Below are 17,807 nucleotides of genomic sequence, written 5' to 3'. Positions count from 1 at the left end.
TACAGAAGTCCTTTTCAATGAGGAGGGATTAAATCTTCAGGCTACAAGACGGCACCTTCACCTCTACATGATCTAATCCCATTAAAAGTGGACAGAGACCACAGATAGGACAGCCCTTGTTTTGGAACAAATTGAAAAAATATATATAATTAGACCATAAGTATTCTACTTTGTTTACTAGTCAGACTTAATTCAGTCGTTTCTATCGCAGTCCTCCCAGCCATGAGATGTGTTGTCGTTAACAAGCTCCCACCCCCCCCTCTCCAGATCGGACCTCATCGAGTTCGACACCCTCAAGCGGTCCAACGCCCACTACAACCTACAGAACGCTTTCAACGTGGCGGAGAAAGAGCTGGGCGTCACCAAGCTTCTGGACCCAGAAGGTGAGTGTGATCCCGGGGAGGGACACCAGGGAACGTGGGAGTTCCCCTGGGGCCCCCCACCAAGAGAAGCCTCTGTCCTGGGATAGCTGGCAGGACTGGGGGAGGGAGGGAGGGATGGATGGATTTCCAGAATGAATTACAGTTTAAGAGAGAATAGGAGATGGGAGGCCAGCCTGGGCACAATGTCTTAGGGATGCCTTCTGACATCACCGGTCTGAAAGGGAAGTCCATATATGGTGATGGTTTGGCTTCCCTTCTGAGCCCTGAGCTGGATTTGAAGACGAGGCCCACGTGTTCTTAAAGGAAATGGGATGCGTTTGAGTTTGGACAGGGTGTGTGTGTGTGTGTGCATGCTAAGTAGATGAGAGGGATAATGGCGCTCCAGTGAAGCAGGCTGACAGTGCCGTCTTTGTCCAGATGTGAATGTGGACCAGCCGGATGAGAAGTCCATCATCACCTACGTAGCCACTTACTACCACTACTTCTCCAAGATGAAGGCCCTGGCCGTGGAGGGCAAGAGGATCGGCAAGGTGGGCTACTGTGTGTGTGTGTGTGTGTGTGTGTGTGTAGGTGCATGTAGACTGTGTGTGCTTCCATGCATGTTTGTGTGTAGGTGCTAACAGATAGTGTGTGTGTGACCTGTGACCCTCACACCTCCTGCCTGCCTCGCTAGGTGCTGGACTACGCCATCGAGGCCGACCAGCTGATAGACAAGTACGAGACCCTGGCGTCGGAGCTGCTGCAGTGGATCGAGCAGACCATCCTGACCCTCAACGACCGGCAGCTGGCCAACTCCCTGAGCACCGTGCAGAACCAGCTGCAGGCCTTCAACACCTACCGCACCGTGGAGAAGCCCCCCAAGTAAGAGAGGGGTCTGGGGGGGGAGCACTCCTGGTCTGGGGGGGGGGGTATGGGGGGAGTTTAGCGGAGGGAAGCGTTAACACGTTCCAGAACGCGAGATCAACGTTTGAGAGGTTTTCAAAACGGGTCAACAGTGAGGTTTCTGACCAGTGTGTGTGTGTGTGTGTTTCCTCAGATTCACAGAGAAGGGGAACCTGGAGGTGCTGTTGTTCACCATCCAGAGCAAGATGAGAGCCAACAACCAGAAGGTCTACATGCCCAGAGAGGGCAAGCTCATCACTGACATCAACAAGGTAGGATCCTGCCACCGGACCCTAGCTTTGTGGTGCCTCCTCAACACAAACCCTCCTCCCAGTACATGAACCGCCTCTCTCTGACTATCTGTGTTCTGATTGGCCGGCCAGGCCTGGGAGCGCCTGGAGAAGGCGGAGCACGAGCGCGAGCTGGCTCTGAGGAACGAGCTGATTCGCCAGGAGAAGCTGGAGATGCTCGCCGCCCGCTTCGACCGCAAGGCCGCCATGAGGGAGACGTGGCTGAGCGAGAACCAGAGGCTCGTCTCCCAGGTAACCTACGACAGACACGGGAGGGTGGCGTCCATCCCCTTGGCTATTACAGCCAGGATAATCAGTGACTGCGATGGCGTCGTGTTGATTGAGTGGACAGCTTTATGTACCCGCAGCTGCCCGGAAGATGAACTGTTCTAATTATCTCTCCAGTGCAGGTGGGAGGGATTTACCTGAGTGTGGCTGTTAATAACCTGTGTTTATGCCCTCTTCCTCAAACACGAGTCTAACGTTGCTGAAAAACCTTTGGGATTTAGTCTGAGGGAGGGAAGCAGCGACGGTCTCAAACAGACCAGCCCGTTCCAGCGCTAACCTCTGACCCCGCCACAGGACAACTTCGGCGTGGACCTGGGGGCGGTGGAGGCGGCCACCCGCAAACACGAGGCCATCGAGACGGACATCGGGGCGTACGGCGAGCGCGTGGCCACCGTGGAGTCGGTGGCCCGCGAGCTGGAGGCGGAGGGGTACCACGACGTGAGGCGCGTGCTGGCGCGGAGGGATAACGTGCTGCGGCTGTGGGACTACCTGAAGGAGCTGCTGGCGGCGAGGAGGGAGAGGCTGCACGCCCACAGGGACCTGCAGAGGCTGCTGCAGGAGATGCGCTACATCATGGACTGGATGGGAGACATGAAGGTAGAGACACGGGCGATGAGTGCCGTACAGATGTTAGACCCAGACAGATTGAAGTTGTAGAGCCATTTCTGACAGAGGATCACAGAGGGCTTTACGGATGCCCACAGATCAGCACCTATAACCAACCTAAACCCCTCAAAGAAGAAAAGGATCAAAAGAATTACATTCTGAGAAACTAAACGTGGAGGAAACTTTTACTGCTCCCACAGACTCACTAGTCCCTCTAGTCTTAGTCGTTGTGTAGCCAGAACATAAACCTCTGATCTCCTAAATGGAATGAGGTGCTGATGCATACACAACATTACATTTACATTTAGTCATTTAGCAGACGCTCTTATCCAGAGCGACTTACAGTAAGTACAGGGACACTCAGAAAACCCCTCTCCCCACCCCGACCGCAGCAAACACGTCGATAAGCCCTCAATGAACCCACTTTTGTCTAAAGTTAATAAGTCTCATTTATTATCTGTCTCTCCCAAGGCTACATCTCGTTATTGACCCTGCTGGCTTCATCGATAACTTCTAGTAGCAGTGGGGAGAATAAATCGTTTTTTTCAGCCCTGCCATTTACCCTCTAATTAGACACCGTCAAATGTTTCAAATCCAAACATTGTACTAAGCAGGAACGAAATGCGAGTCTCCTAGTCCGTCCAGATTGTTGCGCCCATCGGTATCTTGCCTCCCAGCCATCACGGTCTCCAGTGTCACTGCGTGTTGCCAGCCCTGCCAGGGACTGCTGCTCGGAGGCAGCCGCGCGTGCAGAGCGGGGTCCTGGGTGGATGTGTTGAACCCTGCTGTGTGCTGTGTCCCCAGGGCCGTCTGCAGTCCCAGGACAGCGGGAGGCACCTGCACGACGTGGAGGACCTCCTGCAGACGCACACCCTGGTGGAGGCCGACATCTCGGCCCAGGCGGAGAGGGTCCGCGCCGTGCAGGGCGCCGCCCAGCGCTTCACCTCTGACGAGCAGGGTGAGGCGTTGCGCACACACACACACGTAGCAGTTGAAATTGCTTGATTTGAAGTGATTAAAGGCCTAGTATCGCAAACTGCTTTTTTGGTAGTTGTTCTTCTGTCTCTGCTTTAGGTATTCAGTGAGGAATTATTTGAGTTTGATCCCTCTCCTCCCCCCCCTCTCTCTCTCCCTCTCTCTCTCCCTCTCTCTCTCCCCCCCTCTCTCTCTCCCCCTCTCTCTCTCTCTCTCGCTCTCCCTCTCTCTCCCTCTCTCTCTCCCTCTCTCTCTCCCCCTCTCTCTCTCCCTCTCCCTCTCTCTCAGTGTACAAGCCGTGTGAGCCCGCGCTGGTGGACGAGAAGGTGACTCTGCTGGGCCGGGCCTACGACGACCTGGGCCAGCTGGCCGGCGAGCGGCGGGAGCGCCTGGAGGACTCCCGCCGGCTGTGGCAGTTCCTGTGGGAGCTGGGCGAGGAGGCGGCCTGGATCCGGGAGCAGGAGCAGATCCTGGCGGCGGGAGACTGCGGGCGCGACCTCACCTCGGCCCTGCACCTGCTCAGCAAGCACGAGGCCTTCAGGGACGAGATGGCGGCGCGCTACGGCCCGCTGAGCAACAGCATCGCCTCCGGGGAGACCCTGGTGGAGGAGGGGCACGTCGGGGCGGCCGAGGTCACCGAGAGGATCCGGGACGTCCGAGAACAGTGGGCACACCTGGAGGAGGTGAGCGAGCCTGGGAGGGACCCAAACCAGTGTCAGGAGAGAGAGTGCATCCTGTAATATCCTCTTGCCACGTCACCAGCAGGAAGTAAACCGTGTTTGTCCCCCAGACCTCCCAGCTGAGGGAGCAGAGCCTGAAGGAGGCGTCGGCCATGCACCAGTTCCAGACGGACGCCAACGACATGGAGGCGTGGATCATGGAGACGCTGCGGCAGGTGTCCAGCCAGGAGGTGGGCCACGACGAGTTCTCCACCCAGACGCTGGCCCGCAAGCAGAGGGAGGTGGAGGAGGAGGTCCAGAGCCACCGGCCCCTCATCGACTCCCTGCACGAGCAGGCCCAGAGCCTGCCTCAGGCCTACACGCACTCCCCTCAGGTCAGGCCTCTCCCTGCCTCCCCCACCTCCCTAAATCTGAGCCCTCCCACCCCCCCCCCTGGCTCTGCCCTGCTCCGTGGTCTGACCCGGTCGTCCTGGCCGTCCGCAGGTGGAGGGGCGCCTGCCCGCCATAGAGCAGCGCTACGAGGAGCTGGCGTCGCTGTCGGCGTCGCGGCGGCAGGCCCTGGAGGGGGCGCTGGCCCTCTACCGCATGTACAGCGAGGCGGGGGCCTGCCAGCTGTGGGTGGGGGAGAAGGAGCAGTGGCTGGACAGCATGGAGATCCCCACCAAGCTGGAGGACCTGGAGGTGGTGCAGCAGAGGTGAGGCAGGGGGAGGGAGGGGGCGGAGGGAATATTAGACAGTGAAGTCTCACTTACAATTGACACAATTGATATTTTTACTTAACGTGTGGTGTTGTTATTGGTTCAGTATTGATATTTGAGTCCGTTCCTGCGGCGTGTATGTACGTGTCATCATCGGAGCACACCGCGGTTCCGTCCTGTCCTCCAGAGTGTGTGTGTGTGTGTAATGAGAGTGAACATGAGCTGTTGCTGCGCGTGCAGGTTTGAGACGCTGGAGCCCGAGATGAACAACCTGGGCACTCGCATCACGGACGTCAACCAGGTGGTGGAGCAGCTGCTGGGATCGGAGAGCCGCAGCAAGGAGCAGATTCACCAGACGCAGGACCAGCTCAACGACAGGTCAGAGGCAGCAACCAGGAGTCAACACATTACTGTGTAAAGACTGACTAAAGCCTGTGTGAGGTGGGGACAGCGAGGTAGCTGAGGGTTTCCGTCCTGTCGTTCCCCAGGTGGAAGGAGTTCCAGCGGCTGGCGGAGCAGAAGAAGCAGGACCTGGAGTCTGCCCTGAACATCCAGAACTACCACCTGGAGTGCAACGAGATCCAGACCTGGATGAGGGAGAAGACCAAGGTGATCGAGTCCACCCAGAGCCTGGGCAACGACCTGGCTGGGGTCATGGCCCTGCAGCGCAAGCTCACCGGCATGGAGAGAGACCTGGAGGCCATTCAGGTACGGCACGGGGGGGGTGAGGGAAGGGGGATGTGGGGTGAGGAGGGGCAAGAGTAATAATCTAGGCTTATAGTACCCAGACATCCTTTTGGAGTCGTTCATTGGGCTAGCGTGCTTTCCTGAGGGTAAAAAAAAAAAAAAAAGGTAATCTTGTTTTTTTCACTGTTTCCCTGTGCGTGTGCGCAGGGTAAGCTGGATGACCTGAGGCAGGAGGCGGAGAAGCTGGCCCAGGAACACCCCGAGCAGGCGGAGGAGATCCACGCCCGCCTGGGAGGCATCCAGGAGGTGTGGGAGGAGCTCAACGCCACCATGAAGCGGCGGGAGGAGTCGCTGGGCGAGGCCAGCAAGCTGCAGGGCTTCCTGCGCGACCTGGACGACTTCCAGTCGTGGCTGTCGCGCACGCAGACGGCCGTGGCGTCCGAGGACATCCCCACGTCGCTGCCCGAGGCCGAGCGCCTGCTCGCCCAGCACGAGAGCATCAAGAACGAGGTGGACAACTACAAGGAGGACTACGAGAAGATGCGGGCGCTGGGGGAGGAGGTGACCCAGGGCCAGACGGACGCCCAGTACATGTTCCTGGCGCAGAGGCTGCAGGCGCTGGACACGGGCTGGCACGAGCTGCGCCGCATGTGGGAGAACCGCCACAGCCTCCTGGCCCAGGCCTTCGACTTCCAGACGTTCCTGCGCGACGTGAAGCAGGCGGAGAGCTTCCTCAACAGCCAGGTGAGGCGGAGGCGGAGAGGGCCAGAGGGAAACGGGGCTTTCTCCGGGTGAGGTCGCGTGTGGAAATGATGCCTGTGAAAGACGTACTTCTAACCTTGTTATCTCTCTCGTTTTGTCTCCGTCTCCTCCCTCCCTGCCTCCCTGTAGGAGTATGTGCTGTCCCACACCGATATGCCCTCCAGCCTGCAGGGGGCAGAGGAGGCCATAAAGAGGCACGAGGACTTCCTGACCACCATGGAGGCCAGCGAGGAGAAGATCACCGGCGTGGTGGAGGCCGGCCGCCGCCTCGTCAGCGACCTCAACACCAACTCCGACAAGATCGAGGAGAAGGCCGACTCCATCCAGGAGAGGTGAGAGGGGGAGGGAGAGAGAGGGGGGGGAGGGGGAGAGAGGGAGGGGGAGAGGGAGGGAAAGAGTTTGCGTGAGGGATCAAACCCAAATACATTTCCTCGTTGAGTCGCGTCTCATTCTGTGTCCGCTCTGTTTCGTCATCAGACATCAGAAGAACAAGGAGGCTGCTAACGAGCTCCTGGCGAAACTGAAGGACAACCGTGAACTTCAGGACTTCCTCCAAGACGGACAGGAGGTAAACACAGGCCGCATCACTATAGCCTGCAGCTCTGAACTGTTGTCATTCCCACAGTACTTAGCCGTCTCCTGGTATTGGTTGACCCCTTTGTGCTCTCCACAGCTCTCTCTCTGGATCAACGAGAAGATGCTGACCGCCCAGGACATGTCGTACGACGAAGCCAGGAACCTCCACAGCAAGTGGCAGAAGCACCAGGCCTTCATGGCCGAGCTGGCCTCCAACAAGGACTGGCTGGACAAAATGGACAAGGTAAAGGCCATGGTTGGGTCTGTGTGACATTACTGCCTGTGGCGGTCCGGCATTGTGTCCATCTGTCTGCTCTCGTGCTCAACTTTCCTCTTATGCTCCTTCCTCCACACCCCTTTTCCTCACCCCCTTCAACTCTCCCACCTCCCCCCCCCCCCCCCCCCCCCCCCCCCCCCGTGCCCCCCCGTCAGGAGAGCCAGGCGCTGGTGAAGGAGAAGCCCGAGCTGCAGCCGGTGGTGCAGCAGACGGTGGAGGGCCTGCAGGCGCAGTGGGAGGAGCTGGAGAGCACCACGCGCACCAAGGCGCAGTGCCTGTTCGACGCCAACAGGGCGGAGCTGTTCACCCAGAGCTGCTCGGCCCTGGACGGCTGGCTGAAGAACCTGGAGGGCCAGCTGCAGAGCGACGACTTCGGCAAGGACCTGACCAGCGTCAACATCCTGCTCAAGAAGCACCAGGTAAACTGAAGGAAGACTTTAGTTCTGTCCCCAGGAGGGGCAAAAATAACATACTATATCAAAAAGACTTCTACATTTAGTCATTTAGCAGACGCTCTTATCCAGAGCGACTTACAGTAAGTACAGGGACATTCCCCCTGAGGCCGGTAGGGTGAAGTGCCTTGCCCAAGGACACGTCAATTTGCATGGCCGGGAATCGAACCGGCAACCTTCTGATTAACATCCCGATTCCCTAACCGCTCAGCCATCTTGACCCCCCCTTCTACATGATTAGTAGTGCATGTGAGGGGGGTCCACTGTCTGACGAAGCCTCCTGGCTGTGCCTCCGCAGATGCTGGAGCACCAGATGGAGGTGCGTGAGAAGGAGGTGCAGTCCCTGCAGTCCCAGGCCCTGGCCCTGGCCCAGGAGGACGCGGGGCTGGCCGAGGTGGACGGCCAGCAGAGGCGCGTCACCGACAGCTTCGGCCAGCTGCAGGAGCCGCTCAAGCAGAGGCAGCAGAGGCTGCTCGCCTCCAAAGAGGCCCACCAGTTCAACCGAGACCTGGAGGACGAGATTGTGAGTGGCGGGTGTTTTGAGAGATGGTTTATAGCAGGGGGGGGGTGCGGACAGCTCAGTTGTAGAACATGTGACTGCAGATCAAGAGTTTGGAGGTTCAACGGATAAAAGGCTAAATGAATACATTGATAGTACATTTTTATTACATTACGCAGCAGATTCTTCCGTTTTAGTTTCATCAAGGTTGTATAGCTGTAGGTTGTGTAACTCATTGCGTGGGTCTGGTCGTCATCAGCTGTGGGTGAAGGAGAGGATGCCACTGGCCAACTCCACAGACCATGGCAAGGACCTCCCCAGTGTGCAGCTGCTCATCAAGAAGAACCAGGTACACCCCCTGTCCCCACGACCACACGCCAAGGAGTGCAGGGGCCGTCTCCTGGAGGAGAGGCAGGGCTGCGTCGCCTTTTCCAATCCGCAACCCCACTTGTAAACAAACTTCCCCGCTCTCCCCCCCCTCCGTCACGCAGACCCTGCAGAAGGAGATCCAGGGCCACCAGCCGCGCATCGACGACATCCAGGCCCACCGGCGGAGCCTGGCCCCGGGGCAGGAGGAGGTGGACGGGGAGAGGCGGTCGGCCCTGGAGGGCCGCCTGGCCGAGCTGAGGGACCTGTGGGCCCAGCTCATCGCCGAGACGGACGAGAGGCACGTGCGCCTGGTGGAGGCCAACCGCGCCCAGCAGTTCTACACGGACGCGGCCGAGGCCGAGGCCTGGATGGGGGAGCAGGAGCTGCACATGATGTCGGAGGAGAAGGCCAAGGTGAGGCCGGCCCCCCCCCGGGTGGGCACGATGAGCGGAGCGCCAAGATGTGTTTTTTTCTCAAGCGTCGTTGTGTAATCGATGCACTTTCCTCCTTCTGTGTGTGTGTACATACATGTGTGTTTGTGTGTGTGTGTGTGTGCTGCAGGATGAGCAGAGTGCCATGGTGATGGTGAAGAAGCATCAAATCTTGGAACAGGCCCTGGAGGACTACGCCCAGACCATCCACCAGCTGGCCAACAGCAGCCGCCTCATGGTCACCAGCGAGCACCCCGAGAGGTCAGAGGTCATAGAGGGGCAACCAGGCCAGAGAGAGCCACATAACCCAATACCTAATATCCCAACTGGTTCCCAAAAACCGTATGACAGCTGACTGTACTGTGTATGTTTGAGTTATACGGCTGGGGACTGATGGTCATGTGTGGTCTGGTTCCCTGTGCTCAGTGAGAGGCTCACCCTACGGCAAGCCCAGGTGGACAAGCTGTACGCGGGGCTGAAGGACCTGGCGGAGGAGCGTCGCGGCCGCCTGCAGGAGAGGCTGAGGCTGACCCAGCTGAAGAGGGAGGTGGACGACCTGGAGCAGTGGATCGCTGAGAGGGAGGTGGTGGCCGGCTCCCACGAGCTGGGCCAGGACTACGAGCATGTCACGGTGAGAGCAGCTTCCAACCTCCCCCCTCCACACCTGGGTAACCAGCCTGGCATTCAGCCAACCGTAGACCAGGGCTGCTAACCCCTCCCCTTCTGTGTTAGATGCTGAGGGACAAGTTCCGGGAGTTCGCCCGGGACACCAGCAACATCGGGCAGGAGCGCGTGGACGGCGTCAACGGGCAGGCGGACGACCTGATCGAGTCGGGCCACCCGGAGAACGCCACGGTGGCCGAGTGGAAGGACGGGCTGAACGAGGCGTGGGCCGACCTGCTGGAGCTGATCGACACGCGCACGCAGATGCTGGCCGCCTCGTACGAGCTGCACCGCTTCCACCAGGACGGCCGCGAGGCGCTGGGCCGCGTCAGGGAGAAGCGCGAGGCGCTGCCCTCGGAGCTGGGCCGCGACCTCAACACCGTCCAGCACCTGCACAGGCAGCACACGGCCTACGAGCACGACATCCAGGCCCTCAGCGGCCAGGTACGCTCGCCTCCCCCACCCCCCACACACACACGCGCTACACCACCCGACCCCCCCCCAACCCTCGCTGAGCCGGTCTTCCTCCGCCCCCCCACCCGCAGGTGAACCAGGTGCAGGATGACGCGGCTCGCCTGCAGAAGGCCTATGCTGGGGAGAAGGCGGAGGAGATCCACCGCAGCGAGCGCTCCGTCACCGAGGCGTGGGAGGGCCTGCTGGGGGCCGGCCAGGCTCGCCGGCTCCTCCTGCTGGACACGGTGGAAAAGTTCCGCTTCTCCAACATGGTGCGCGACCTCATGCTGTGGATGGACGGGGTCAACCTGCAGATCGACGCCCACGACAGCCCCAGGTGAAGCCACGCCCACCACTTGTTCAACTTGATTGCCGGCGTACAAGTACAGTACGACCAGATCTGTCCGGGGATTGGAGTTTATCCAGTGAAGGGGAATGATTGGTCCCTCCCTGACCTGTCTGTCCCCTGTGCCCTGCCTGTGTCTTCCAGGGATGTGTCCTCGGCTGGACTGGTCATCGCCAACCACCAGGACATCAAGTCTGAGATCGAGACCCGGGCGGACAGCTTCACCGCCTGCTATGAGATGGGCAACACTCTCATCAACAACAACCACTACGCAGCCGATGAGGTATGACACACACACACCACACACACACACATGTATACACACACACATACACACACACATACAGACATACACATACAGAGTTGTTAGCTGTTGGACTGCTGTCCTGACCCGTGCGATGTGACCACGTCTCAGATCCGGGAGAAGCTGGACCAGCTCCAGGGACGGAGGGCTGAGACCAACAAGAAGTGGCAGGACAAGATGGACCACCTCCAGATAGGTATGTTCTCTGGGCAGGGCGGGTGAGGGGTATGTTCTCTGGGCAGGGCGGGTGAGGGGTGTGTTCTCTGGGCAGGGCGGGTGAGGGGTATGTTCTCTGGGCAGGGCGGGTGAGGGGTGTGTTCTCTGGGCAGGGCGGGTGAGGGGTGTGTTCTCTGGGCAGGGCGGGTGAGGGGTGTGTTCTCTGGGCAGGGCGGGTGAGGGGTATGTTCTCTGGGCAGGGCGGGTGAGGGGTGTGTTCTCTGGGCAGGGCGGGTGAGGGGTATGTTCTCTGGGCAGGGCGGGTGAGGGGTATGTTCTCTGGGCAGGGCGGGTGAGGGGTGTGTTCTCTGGGCAGGGCGGGTGAGGGGTATGTTCTCTGGGCAGGGCGGGTGAGGGGTATGTTCTCTGGGCAGGGCGGGTGAGGGGTGTGTTCTCTGGGCAGGGCGGGTGAGGGGTATGTTCTCTGGGCAGGGCGGGTGAGGGGTGTGTTCTCTGGGCAGGGCGGGTGAGGGGTGTGTTCTCTGGGCAGGGCGGGTGAGGGGTATGTTCTCTGGGCAGGGCGGGTGAGGGGTATGTTCTCTGGGCAGGGCGGGTGAGGGAAGGTTGGATGAGTAAAACTAGTAGCATGTGAGGTACCAGTGTCAGTACGTTTGTCGGCGTGTATCGCCTTTCCCTCGTGTCTCACGCTCCCGGTGGGACTCGCCTGGCCCTCGCCTGGCCCTCGCCGTGTCTCCGTCAGTCCTGGAGGTGCTGCAGTTCGGCCGGGATGCCTCTGTGGCTGAGTCGTGGCTGGCAGGCCAGGAGCCCCTGGTGCGGGCCGGGGAGCTGGGCGCCAACGTGGACGAGGTGGAGAGCCTGATCAAACGCCACGAGGCCTTCGAGAAGCTGGCCCACGGCTGGGAGGAGCGCTTCGTCCTGCTGGAGAAGCTCACCACGGTGAGGGCGTGTGTGAGGTGTGTGTGTGTGTGTGTGTGTGTGTGTGTGTGTGTGTGTGTGTGTGAGAGGTGTATCAGAGATGGCATCTCCTCTGCCTGCCAGAGTGTGTGGAGTGATGCGTCTGGCTCCTTCCTCCGACCACAGCCGCTGTCTGGCCTCTCAGACAGCGGCTGGCGCGCTCGTCCGTTAATCATCCCTCTGTGTGTCAGCTGGAGGAGCAGGAGCGCCAGCGGAGGATGGAGGAGGAGGAGAGGGCGAGGCGGCCCCCCACACCGCCCCCCACGGAAGTGGCCCCGTCCGAGGCCGAGAGCCAAGCACATGAATCTGCTGCCAGGTGAGTCTGGGAGGCCTGGAGACCCAGGCTGCTGCTAAATGGAGGGGTAGAGAGCAGGGGCAGAGCAATTTGACTGCAAATCAACAGGTTCCAGGTTCGAATCTCCCTGTGTTGCTTTGGATAAAAGGGTTAGGGTTATAATCTATGTACACACATCTTCGAGACATGTCTGGGTCGTCTTCTCATCCCCCCCGCCCCTGTGTACCCCTCCAGGACCAGCCTGGACCAGACCACCCTGAACCAGTCCGTATCCGTGAATGGAGTCCACAGTGACCAGGACACGTCCCAGGTGAGACACGCCTCCCACAGTCTCATCATGCTCATGCTCTTCACGTCCAGTCACATCCAGTCACATCCAGTCACATCCAGTCACATCCAGTCACATCCAGTCACATCCAGTCTCAGGGATGTTTGACCAGGGATTCTAACACACCCGAACAAGTCGTCGTTTTGGTGTTCACAGGTCGGATGTTTAATGTCGTGGTCTTCTCTACGTCGTCTTGTTCATGTATGATGAATATGTGTTGTCATTGTTTGTACCTGTGACGATATGTTTATCTTGTAAGTTATCAGTAATCAATTAAGAAGACCTAAACGGTCGGTTCAACATCAGTCCTTTGTGGGAGTTTGTTTATGATACCAGTGTCTGTGTCTCTGTATGATCTACTTGTTTGTGTGTCAGGGTCTTGTCATGTTTCACTAACACTGGCGAGCAACACTCCACACTCCAGGACCTCTTAACTCCCATTTCCTGTTGCGTTTTTACCTGCAGTCCTTATCAGTGTCGTTGTCAGTGGGAAAGAAAGCCCAGCCTAAGCCCGTCTCTAAGCCCAAGCAGCTGGAGCGTGTGAGTACCCGACCAGGCGTAGTCCTAGCCTAGCCTCCTCATCCCTCCCCCACACCCCCCCACCCCCCTCCCCCATGCCTGGCCTGCACCCTGCTCCTGGTCACGCCGCAGTACCTCAGCCTGGCCCAGCAGAGGGCGCCATCGCTCCCTGTCACGGCTGCCATCATTGCTTTCTTTGAGCGCACGCACAACCCCCCCCCCCCCCAATGTTGCTGTCCAGTCCTGTCCCTCCCCCCCTCCCCCAGGCTCTCCTGGCTACAGATTCCTCACCTCCCTCTGCTCGTGAGTGGAACAGTCCCTCTCCTGAGTTCCTCTCAGTCTGTGTCGGTAACTGTCCAGAACATGAGTGATCGTGAGAGCAATTGTTGTCATTAGCTTGAAGCTAGCGAATAGAACCCATGTGTCGTCTTGGCTCGTGAAAGTAGCTTCGCCCAAGTGGTCCTGTGTGTCAGCGTGCATTCAGCTGTTGTTCAGCAGGCCGACTGGAGAATAGGTTTTCAACCGAGGCGGAAACTCAAGATTTCCTCTCAAATCCAAGTTGATGCCAGGGAACGTAGTCAACCATGTGTTGTCCCTTACGGGTCGCAGTGAGCCGCATCACTTCCTGCTGCCTTGTTATGGATCGTGTCTGGAGTCGTTCAGTGGAAACATCATTGCATGAGTGTGTGTGGTGCTGTGTGTGTCTGAGACGCTGGGCTGGCCTCCTGCTTCTCCCCTCCTGGCAGTGAGGGGTGCTGTGTCACGGGTCACCCCTGTTTAGAGTGAGTCGGTATCTGTGTGAGGATGTCTGTGTTTCTGTGTGAGGGTGTTTCTGTGTGAGGATGTCTGTTTCTGTGTAGTCTTCCTGTGTTTGTCACGTTGAACGCATCGTGAGTTCATCAACAACGACACGCTGTTGTTGTTGTTGGCCAGTGGTGTCATCATGGCTGCTTGCTCTGTGGTCTTTCTGTAGAGAGAGTAAGAGTGAGAGTGTGATGTGCTCCGTCCAGCCGTGTCCTGACTAGCCCGTCTCTCCCCCTGCAGGGCTCTGAGACGGACTCTGTGAACGGGCCGGGTCGAGACAGCGGCCTGGCCTCCTCCAGACTGGACCCGTCGGCCACGCTGCCCAGCAGGGGCGGGGCGGAGCCGGGCCCCAACGCCATGGAGGGCATGCTCTGCCGCAAGCAGGAGATGGAGTCACACAACAAGAAGGCAGCTACCAGGTAAGGGAGGGGGGAGTGTGTGGGGAGGGGGGGCGGGGGGGGGGAGTAGAGGGAAGGACAGAAATGAGGACAGGGAAGAAGAGTGGAGACATTAAAGAATGGAGGTGAGGAGAGTGAAAGAGAGGCCGTGATCACCTCGTGATCTCTGACTGAGCCGTCCTCCCTCAGGTCCTGGCAGAACGTGTACTGCGTCCTGCGGAAGGGAAGCCTGGGCTTCTACAAGGACAACAAGAGCGCGTCCAACGGGATCCCCTACCACGGGGAGGTGCCCATCAGCCTGGGGGAGGCTGTGTGCGAGGTGGCCAACGACTACAAGAAGAGGAAACACGTCTTCAAGCTTCGGTAGGAGCGTGTCAAGAGGGGAGGAGGTCGGGGGAAGGGTGGTCGATTTGTCGGTTGATTGATTCGGTGGCTGGATAAGCCCGATCGCTCGTTCACCGGGTGACATTTAGAGAGAGCACAGTCACTGCGGTCCTAATGCTGTAGAGGTGATCCAGAGGGGAGTAGAGATGTGTTTAACACTGAGCTTTGTCCTCTCCATGCTCCATGCAGGCTAGGAGATGGGAGAGAGTATCTGTTCCAAGCTAAGGACGAGGTAAGAGAAAACACACACTGGTCACAACGGTGCTCCTGTCATGCCTGTCTGTCTGTCAGTCGGAGTTAACCTGTGTGTGTGTGTGTGTGTGTGTGTGTGTGTGTGTGTGTGTGTGTGTGTGTCAGGGGGAGATGAGCTCCTGGATCCGCTCCATCCAGGCCATCATCCCACCGGTGGGGTCAGGGGACCACTCTCCCGTGGGCCCCCGGGCCCTGAGCCGAGCCATGACCATGCCCCCCATCTCCCCCAGCTCGGCCGAGACCGGGGGCGTCACCATGCGCAACAAGGACGGCAAGGACAAGGACCGCGAGAAGAGGTTCAGCTTCTTCGGCAAGAAGAAATAAAAACATTTGGCGTCGAGGGGGGAAATAACACGCCGACTTCAACCCAAACAATATTTGTCAAAAAAATTCCAACAAACTGAAACAGGGCAGAAAGGAAAAAGCGCTTGTCGCATAAAACGCTTTGCTGCCGGCCTCAGTCCTGAGGAGTCTCAACAACTACAACAGGCAGAGCTTGCTCTCTCTTTCTATCTCTATTCATTTGTCCGTTATTTCCCTTTAGCTATCTGGAACCGTCTCCACATCCAGCATCACCCCTAGTACTTCTCTGTCCATGGCTTTCGGGAGTTTTAGGCTTTGGGCCAACAGAGTTATATTGGCCGGACTCACTAGTAGATAACGAGGGGTTTCTGGTGGAAGCAGGGACAGTCACCTCGTCTCTGGCCAAGAGAGAGGGAGGCTCCCTCCAGTCAGATCCCCCCCCCCCCCCCCCCCCACACACACACACACTCTAGATCCGGTTTGGGTTGAGTTAGCTGTGTCAGCCTGTCTGGAGACAGGCAGCTTACTTCAATGCTGTTTAAGTGGCAACCGAGAGAGCGACCATGGCACACGGTGCTATGGCAGGTTCCATCTATACCTGTTCTCTCATCTCTCCTTCTCTTTCTCCTTCGGAAGGACCACATCGATTTGTTTTTGTTTTGGTATTGATGTTAATAACTTTACCAATATTATTGCTGTTATTTTATTTATCTTTTTTGCTGTTGCAGTTTTGAGAAAAGATATTATTTAAAAAGAGTTTGTCAGTAGAAATCTTGAGTAACGTTGAGGAGGAGAGAGAGAGTTTTGGATGAGCGTACGAGACCACGTTGGTCTGGATTCTGTTTGTTTTGTTATCTCTTTTTTTTCTTGGAAGGAAAGTTCTGAGGCGTTTTTAAAAACGGTACATTTTAGCAGTGTGCAGTAAGTGATCATCAGTGGGGAAAATGACAAATATATATTTAAAGTGGTTTTATTTTCAATTTTATCTCAACTCTTACTTGTATTTGATTTTATTCTTCTTCTGAGGGATTAATTCTGCATTGATTTGGAGTTGTTTCTTTATAAAGCAGAGAGGGTTAGTTTTCTAGTAAGGGTGAGTGTGAGTTGTGGTGCTGTTGGTTTTGCACGTTTTCTGTAACTCTTGATCAGAGGCAGCAAGTTGGGTGCCACTGTTCTATCTTTACACACACACACTCACACACATTCACACCAACGGAAGTTAATGGGATGGCTTTGAAAAAAAAGGAAAAAAAAATGTTTTTTGGTTTGAACATGTAGATGACACTGCTAAATTGATTAAACGTTCTTCCGGGATGATTTTCAGACTTCAGTTTCCCTCTTCAAATACCTTCTCCAGGTATAGACACGTAGTGGTGTAGTGTGTCTGAACACGGTTCAGGAGAGGAGAGGATCTGGGCCGGGGGAACACTCCTCTGAGAGACTCGGAGAGGGGGCAAGCACGGCAGAGAGATCGGGTGTGTGGTGGGGGGTCATTATAGGTGGGCTAAGGAATGATGAGGTGGCAGATGGGATTCTGGGTAAAGAATGTGTGATGTCAAGTGCAGGATGATGATGCCTGAGAGAGCTGAGCCTTACTCAAGCCCATGTTTACTTTGTACTTTTCACAAGCACAGACTATCCATTTAATTTAATCAGTGCTTAACCACAAAGCGAGCTTTGTTTACTTTGAACTTTTCACAAGCACAGACTATCCATTTAATTTAATCAGTGCTTAACCACAAAGTGAGCTTTATCATTGATAACGCATCGTTTGGTACAAATCTTCAAAAGAATGTTTCCAATGCTGCCCATTGGCCTTGACTTCATGTATGGCCTTAATACCCAGGTACTATACGCAGGCTCAGACAGTCCCGCCGACACGGCTTCAGGACGTGAGGTGAATGAGAGCGTTAACGATGGCGATCTCTCCGCGTTTGATTGTGACAGTGAGGGGAAAAAAAGTTTCAGTGGTTTTCTAGGCGAGCTGCGTGCTGTTCCGTATGTGGCATGGCTTCATATAGGATTATACTTGTATATGTGTCATCGTTGTCTCCTAGTCCCATCTACTTGACGTTCTCTTGGTATGTGAGGTTCCATGTAAGCAATGTCTAGCATGGCATGATATACCATGAAACCCACACTGGGTAGGACGGAGAATTACACTGGACCGAAATAGTCAAACTATCACCTCTTGACAGTTAAAGATCAATAATACAAAGAACAGTTCATTGAAAACGGTAATTTAAATAACGATGTTTAAGTCCAACTCAGACACGTTTGGAACGTAATATTTGTTTATTAATAGTGCAAGGCTGGAAGTGGGAACACACAGTGTTACCCTTGTGGATGTTTTTGCCAGTTGCTCTCTCATTGCCAATAGTCGTAGGAGCTTTCATGGACTTTTTAAAGAACATTTCAGATAAACTAAGCAGATCGACCGGCCTAAACTGCTTGGCGGCTGACTGTTTTGTCTACGAGGGTTCTCAGAACCAGCTTTGAGGCTGAGCTTCTGTTTAGAGTACGGAAGCAGCTGTTAAAAGGTTCAGTCAGGGATCTAAGTGTTAAGCAGCGAAGCTGAGAGCTGGCTTGGTCAGGACTTCCTGTCTACCAAACCACCAGAGAAACACCCAAACGTTAAAAACCAGCTTGAATGGACGCTCAACTTCCGAAGCTAGGTTCTAGTACCCTCTCATGGACGTACTTGTGCTATGGTGACCCTCTTGAAATCCTGCCAGATTCAAGTAGGTGCAGGTGTGAACAATGAACAGCCCA

General features: G+C 56.6%; 1 protein-coding gene across 1 annotated transcript in view; it reads left to right on the top strand.

The window, feature by feature from the left end:
* sptbn2 (spectrin, beta, non-erythrocytic 2) overlaps positions 1-16,360 on the top strand; it is a 33,731-nt gene extending 17,371 nt beyond the window's left edge. The window contains exons 6-38 of the mRNA XM_067257624.1: positions 268-383; positions 801-913; positions 1,057-1,244; positions 1,420-1,537; positions 1,649-1,807; positions 2,138-2,440; positions 3,254-3,407; positions 3,713-4,107; positions 4,215-4,478; positions 4,588-4,799; positions 5,043-5,180; positions 5,291-5,510; positions 5,697-6,233; positions 6,381-6,583; positions 6,729-6,819; positions 6,925-7,071; positions 7,260-7,523; positions 7,855-8,079; positions 8,315-8,404; positions 8,547-8,837; positions 8,986-9,116; positions 9,282-9,486; positions 9,588-9,962; positions 10,064-10,308; positions 10,462-10,600; positions 10,733-10,817; positions 11,538-11,734; positions 11,944-12,068; positions 12,282-12,357; positions 13,939-14,117; positions 14,286-14,459; positions 14,670-14,712; positions 14,838-16,360. Coding sequence (XP_067113725.1) covers positions 268-383; positions 801-913; positions 1,057-1,244; positions 1,420-1,537; positions 1,649-1,807; positions 2,138-2,440; positions 3,254-3,407; positions 3,713-4,107; positions 4,215-4,478; positions 4,588-4,799; positions 5,043-5,180; positions 5,291-5,510; positions 5,697-6,233; positions 6,381-6,583; positions 6,729-6,819; positions 6,925-7,071; positions 7,260-7,523; positions 7,855-8,079; positions 8,315-8,404; positions 8,547-8,837; positions 8,986-9,116; positions 9,282-9,486; positions 9,588-9,962; positions 10,064-10,308; positions 10,462-10,600; positions 10,733-10,817; positions 11,538-11,734; positions 11,944-12,068; positions 12,282-12,357; positions 13,939-14,117; positions 14,286-14,459; positions 14,670-14,712; positions 14,838-15,056 — 6,421 coding nt within the window. The 3' untranslated portion in view covers positions 15,057-16,360. The remainder of the gene's footprint in view (positions 1-267; positions 384-800; positions 914-1,056; positions 1,245-1,419; positions 1,538-1,648; positions 1,808-2,137; positions 2,441-3,253; positions 3,408-3,712; positions 4,108-4,214; positions 4,479-4,587; positions 4,800-5,042; positions 5,181-5,290; positions 5,511-5,696; positions 6,234-6,380; positions 6,584-6,728; positions 6,820-6,924; positions 7,072-7,259; positions 7,524-7,854; positions 8,080-8,314; positions 8,405-8,546; positions 8,838-8,985; positions 9,117-9,281; positions 9,487-9,587; positions 9,963-10,063; positions 10,309-10,461; positions 10,601-10,732; positions 10,818-11,537; positions 11,735-11,943; positions 12,069-12,281; positions 12,358-13,938; positions 14,118-14,285; positions 14,460-14,669; positions 14,713-14,837) is intronic.
* Positions 16,361-17,807: the final 1,447 nt, after the last annotated feature.

This window comes from Osmerus mordax, chromosome 19 (assembly GCF_038355195.1).
Source record: "Osmerus mordax isolate fOsmMor3 chromosome 19, fOsmMor3.pri, whole genome shotgun sequence".
Classification (NCBI taxonomy): domain Eukaryota; kingdom Metazoa; phylum Chordata; class Actinopteri; order Osmeriformes; family Osmeridae; genus Osmerus; species Osmerus mordax.
Note: the sequence above shows the minus strand (reverse complement) of the source record. Positions and strands in the feature narration are given on the sequence as shown.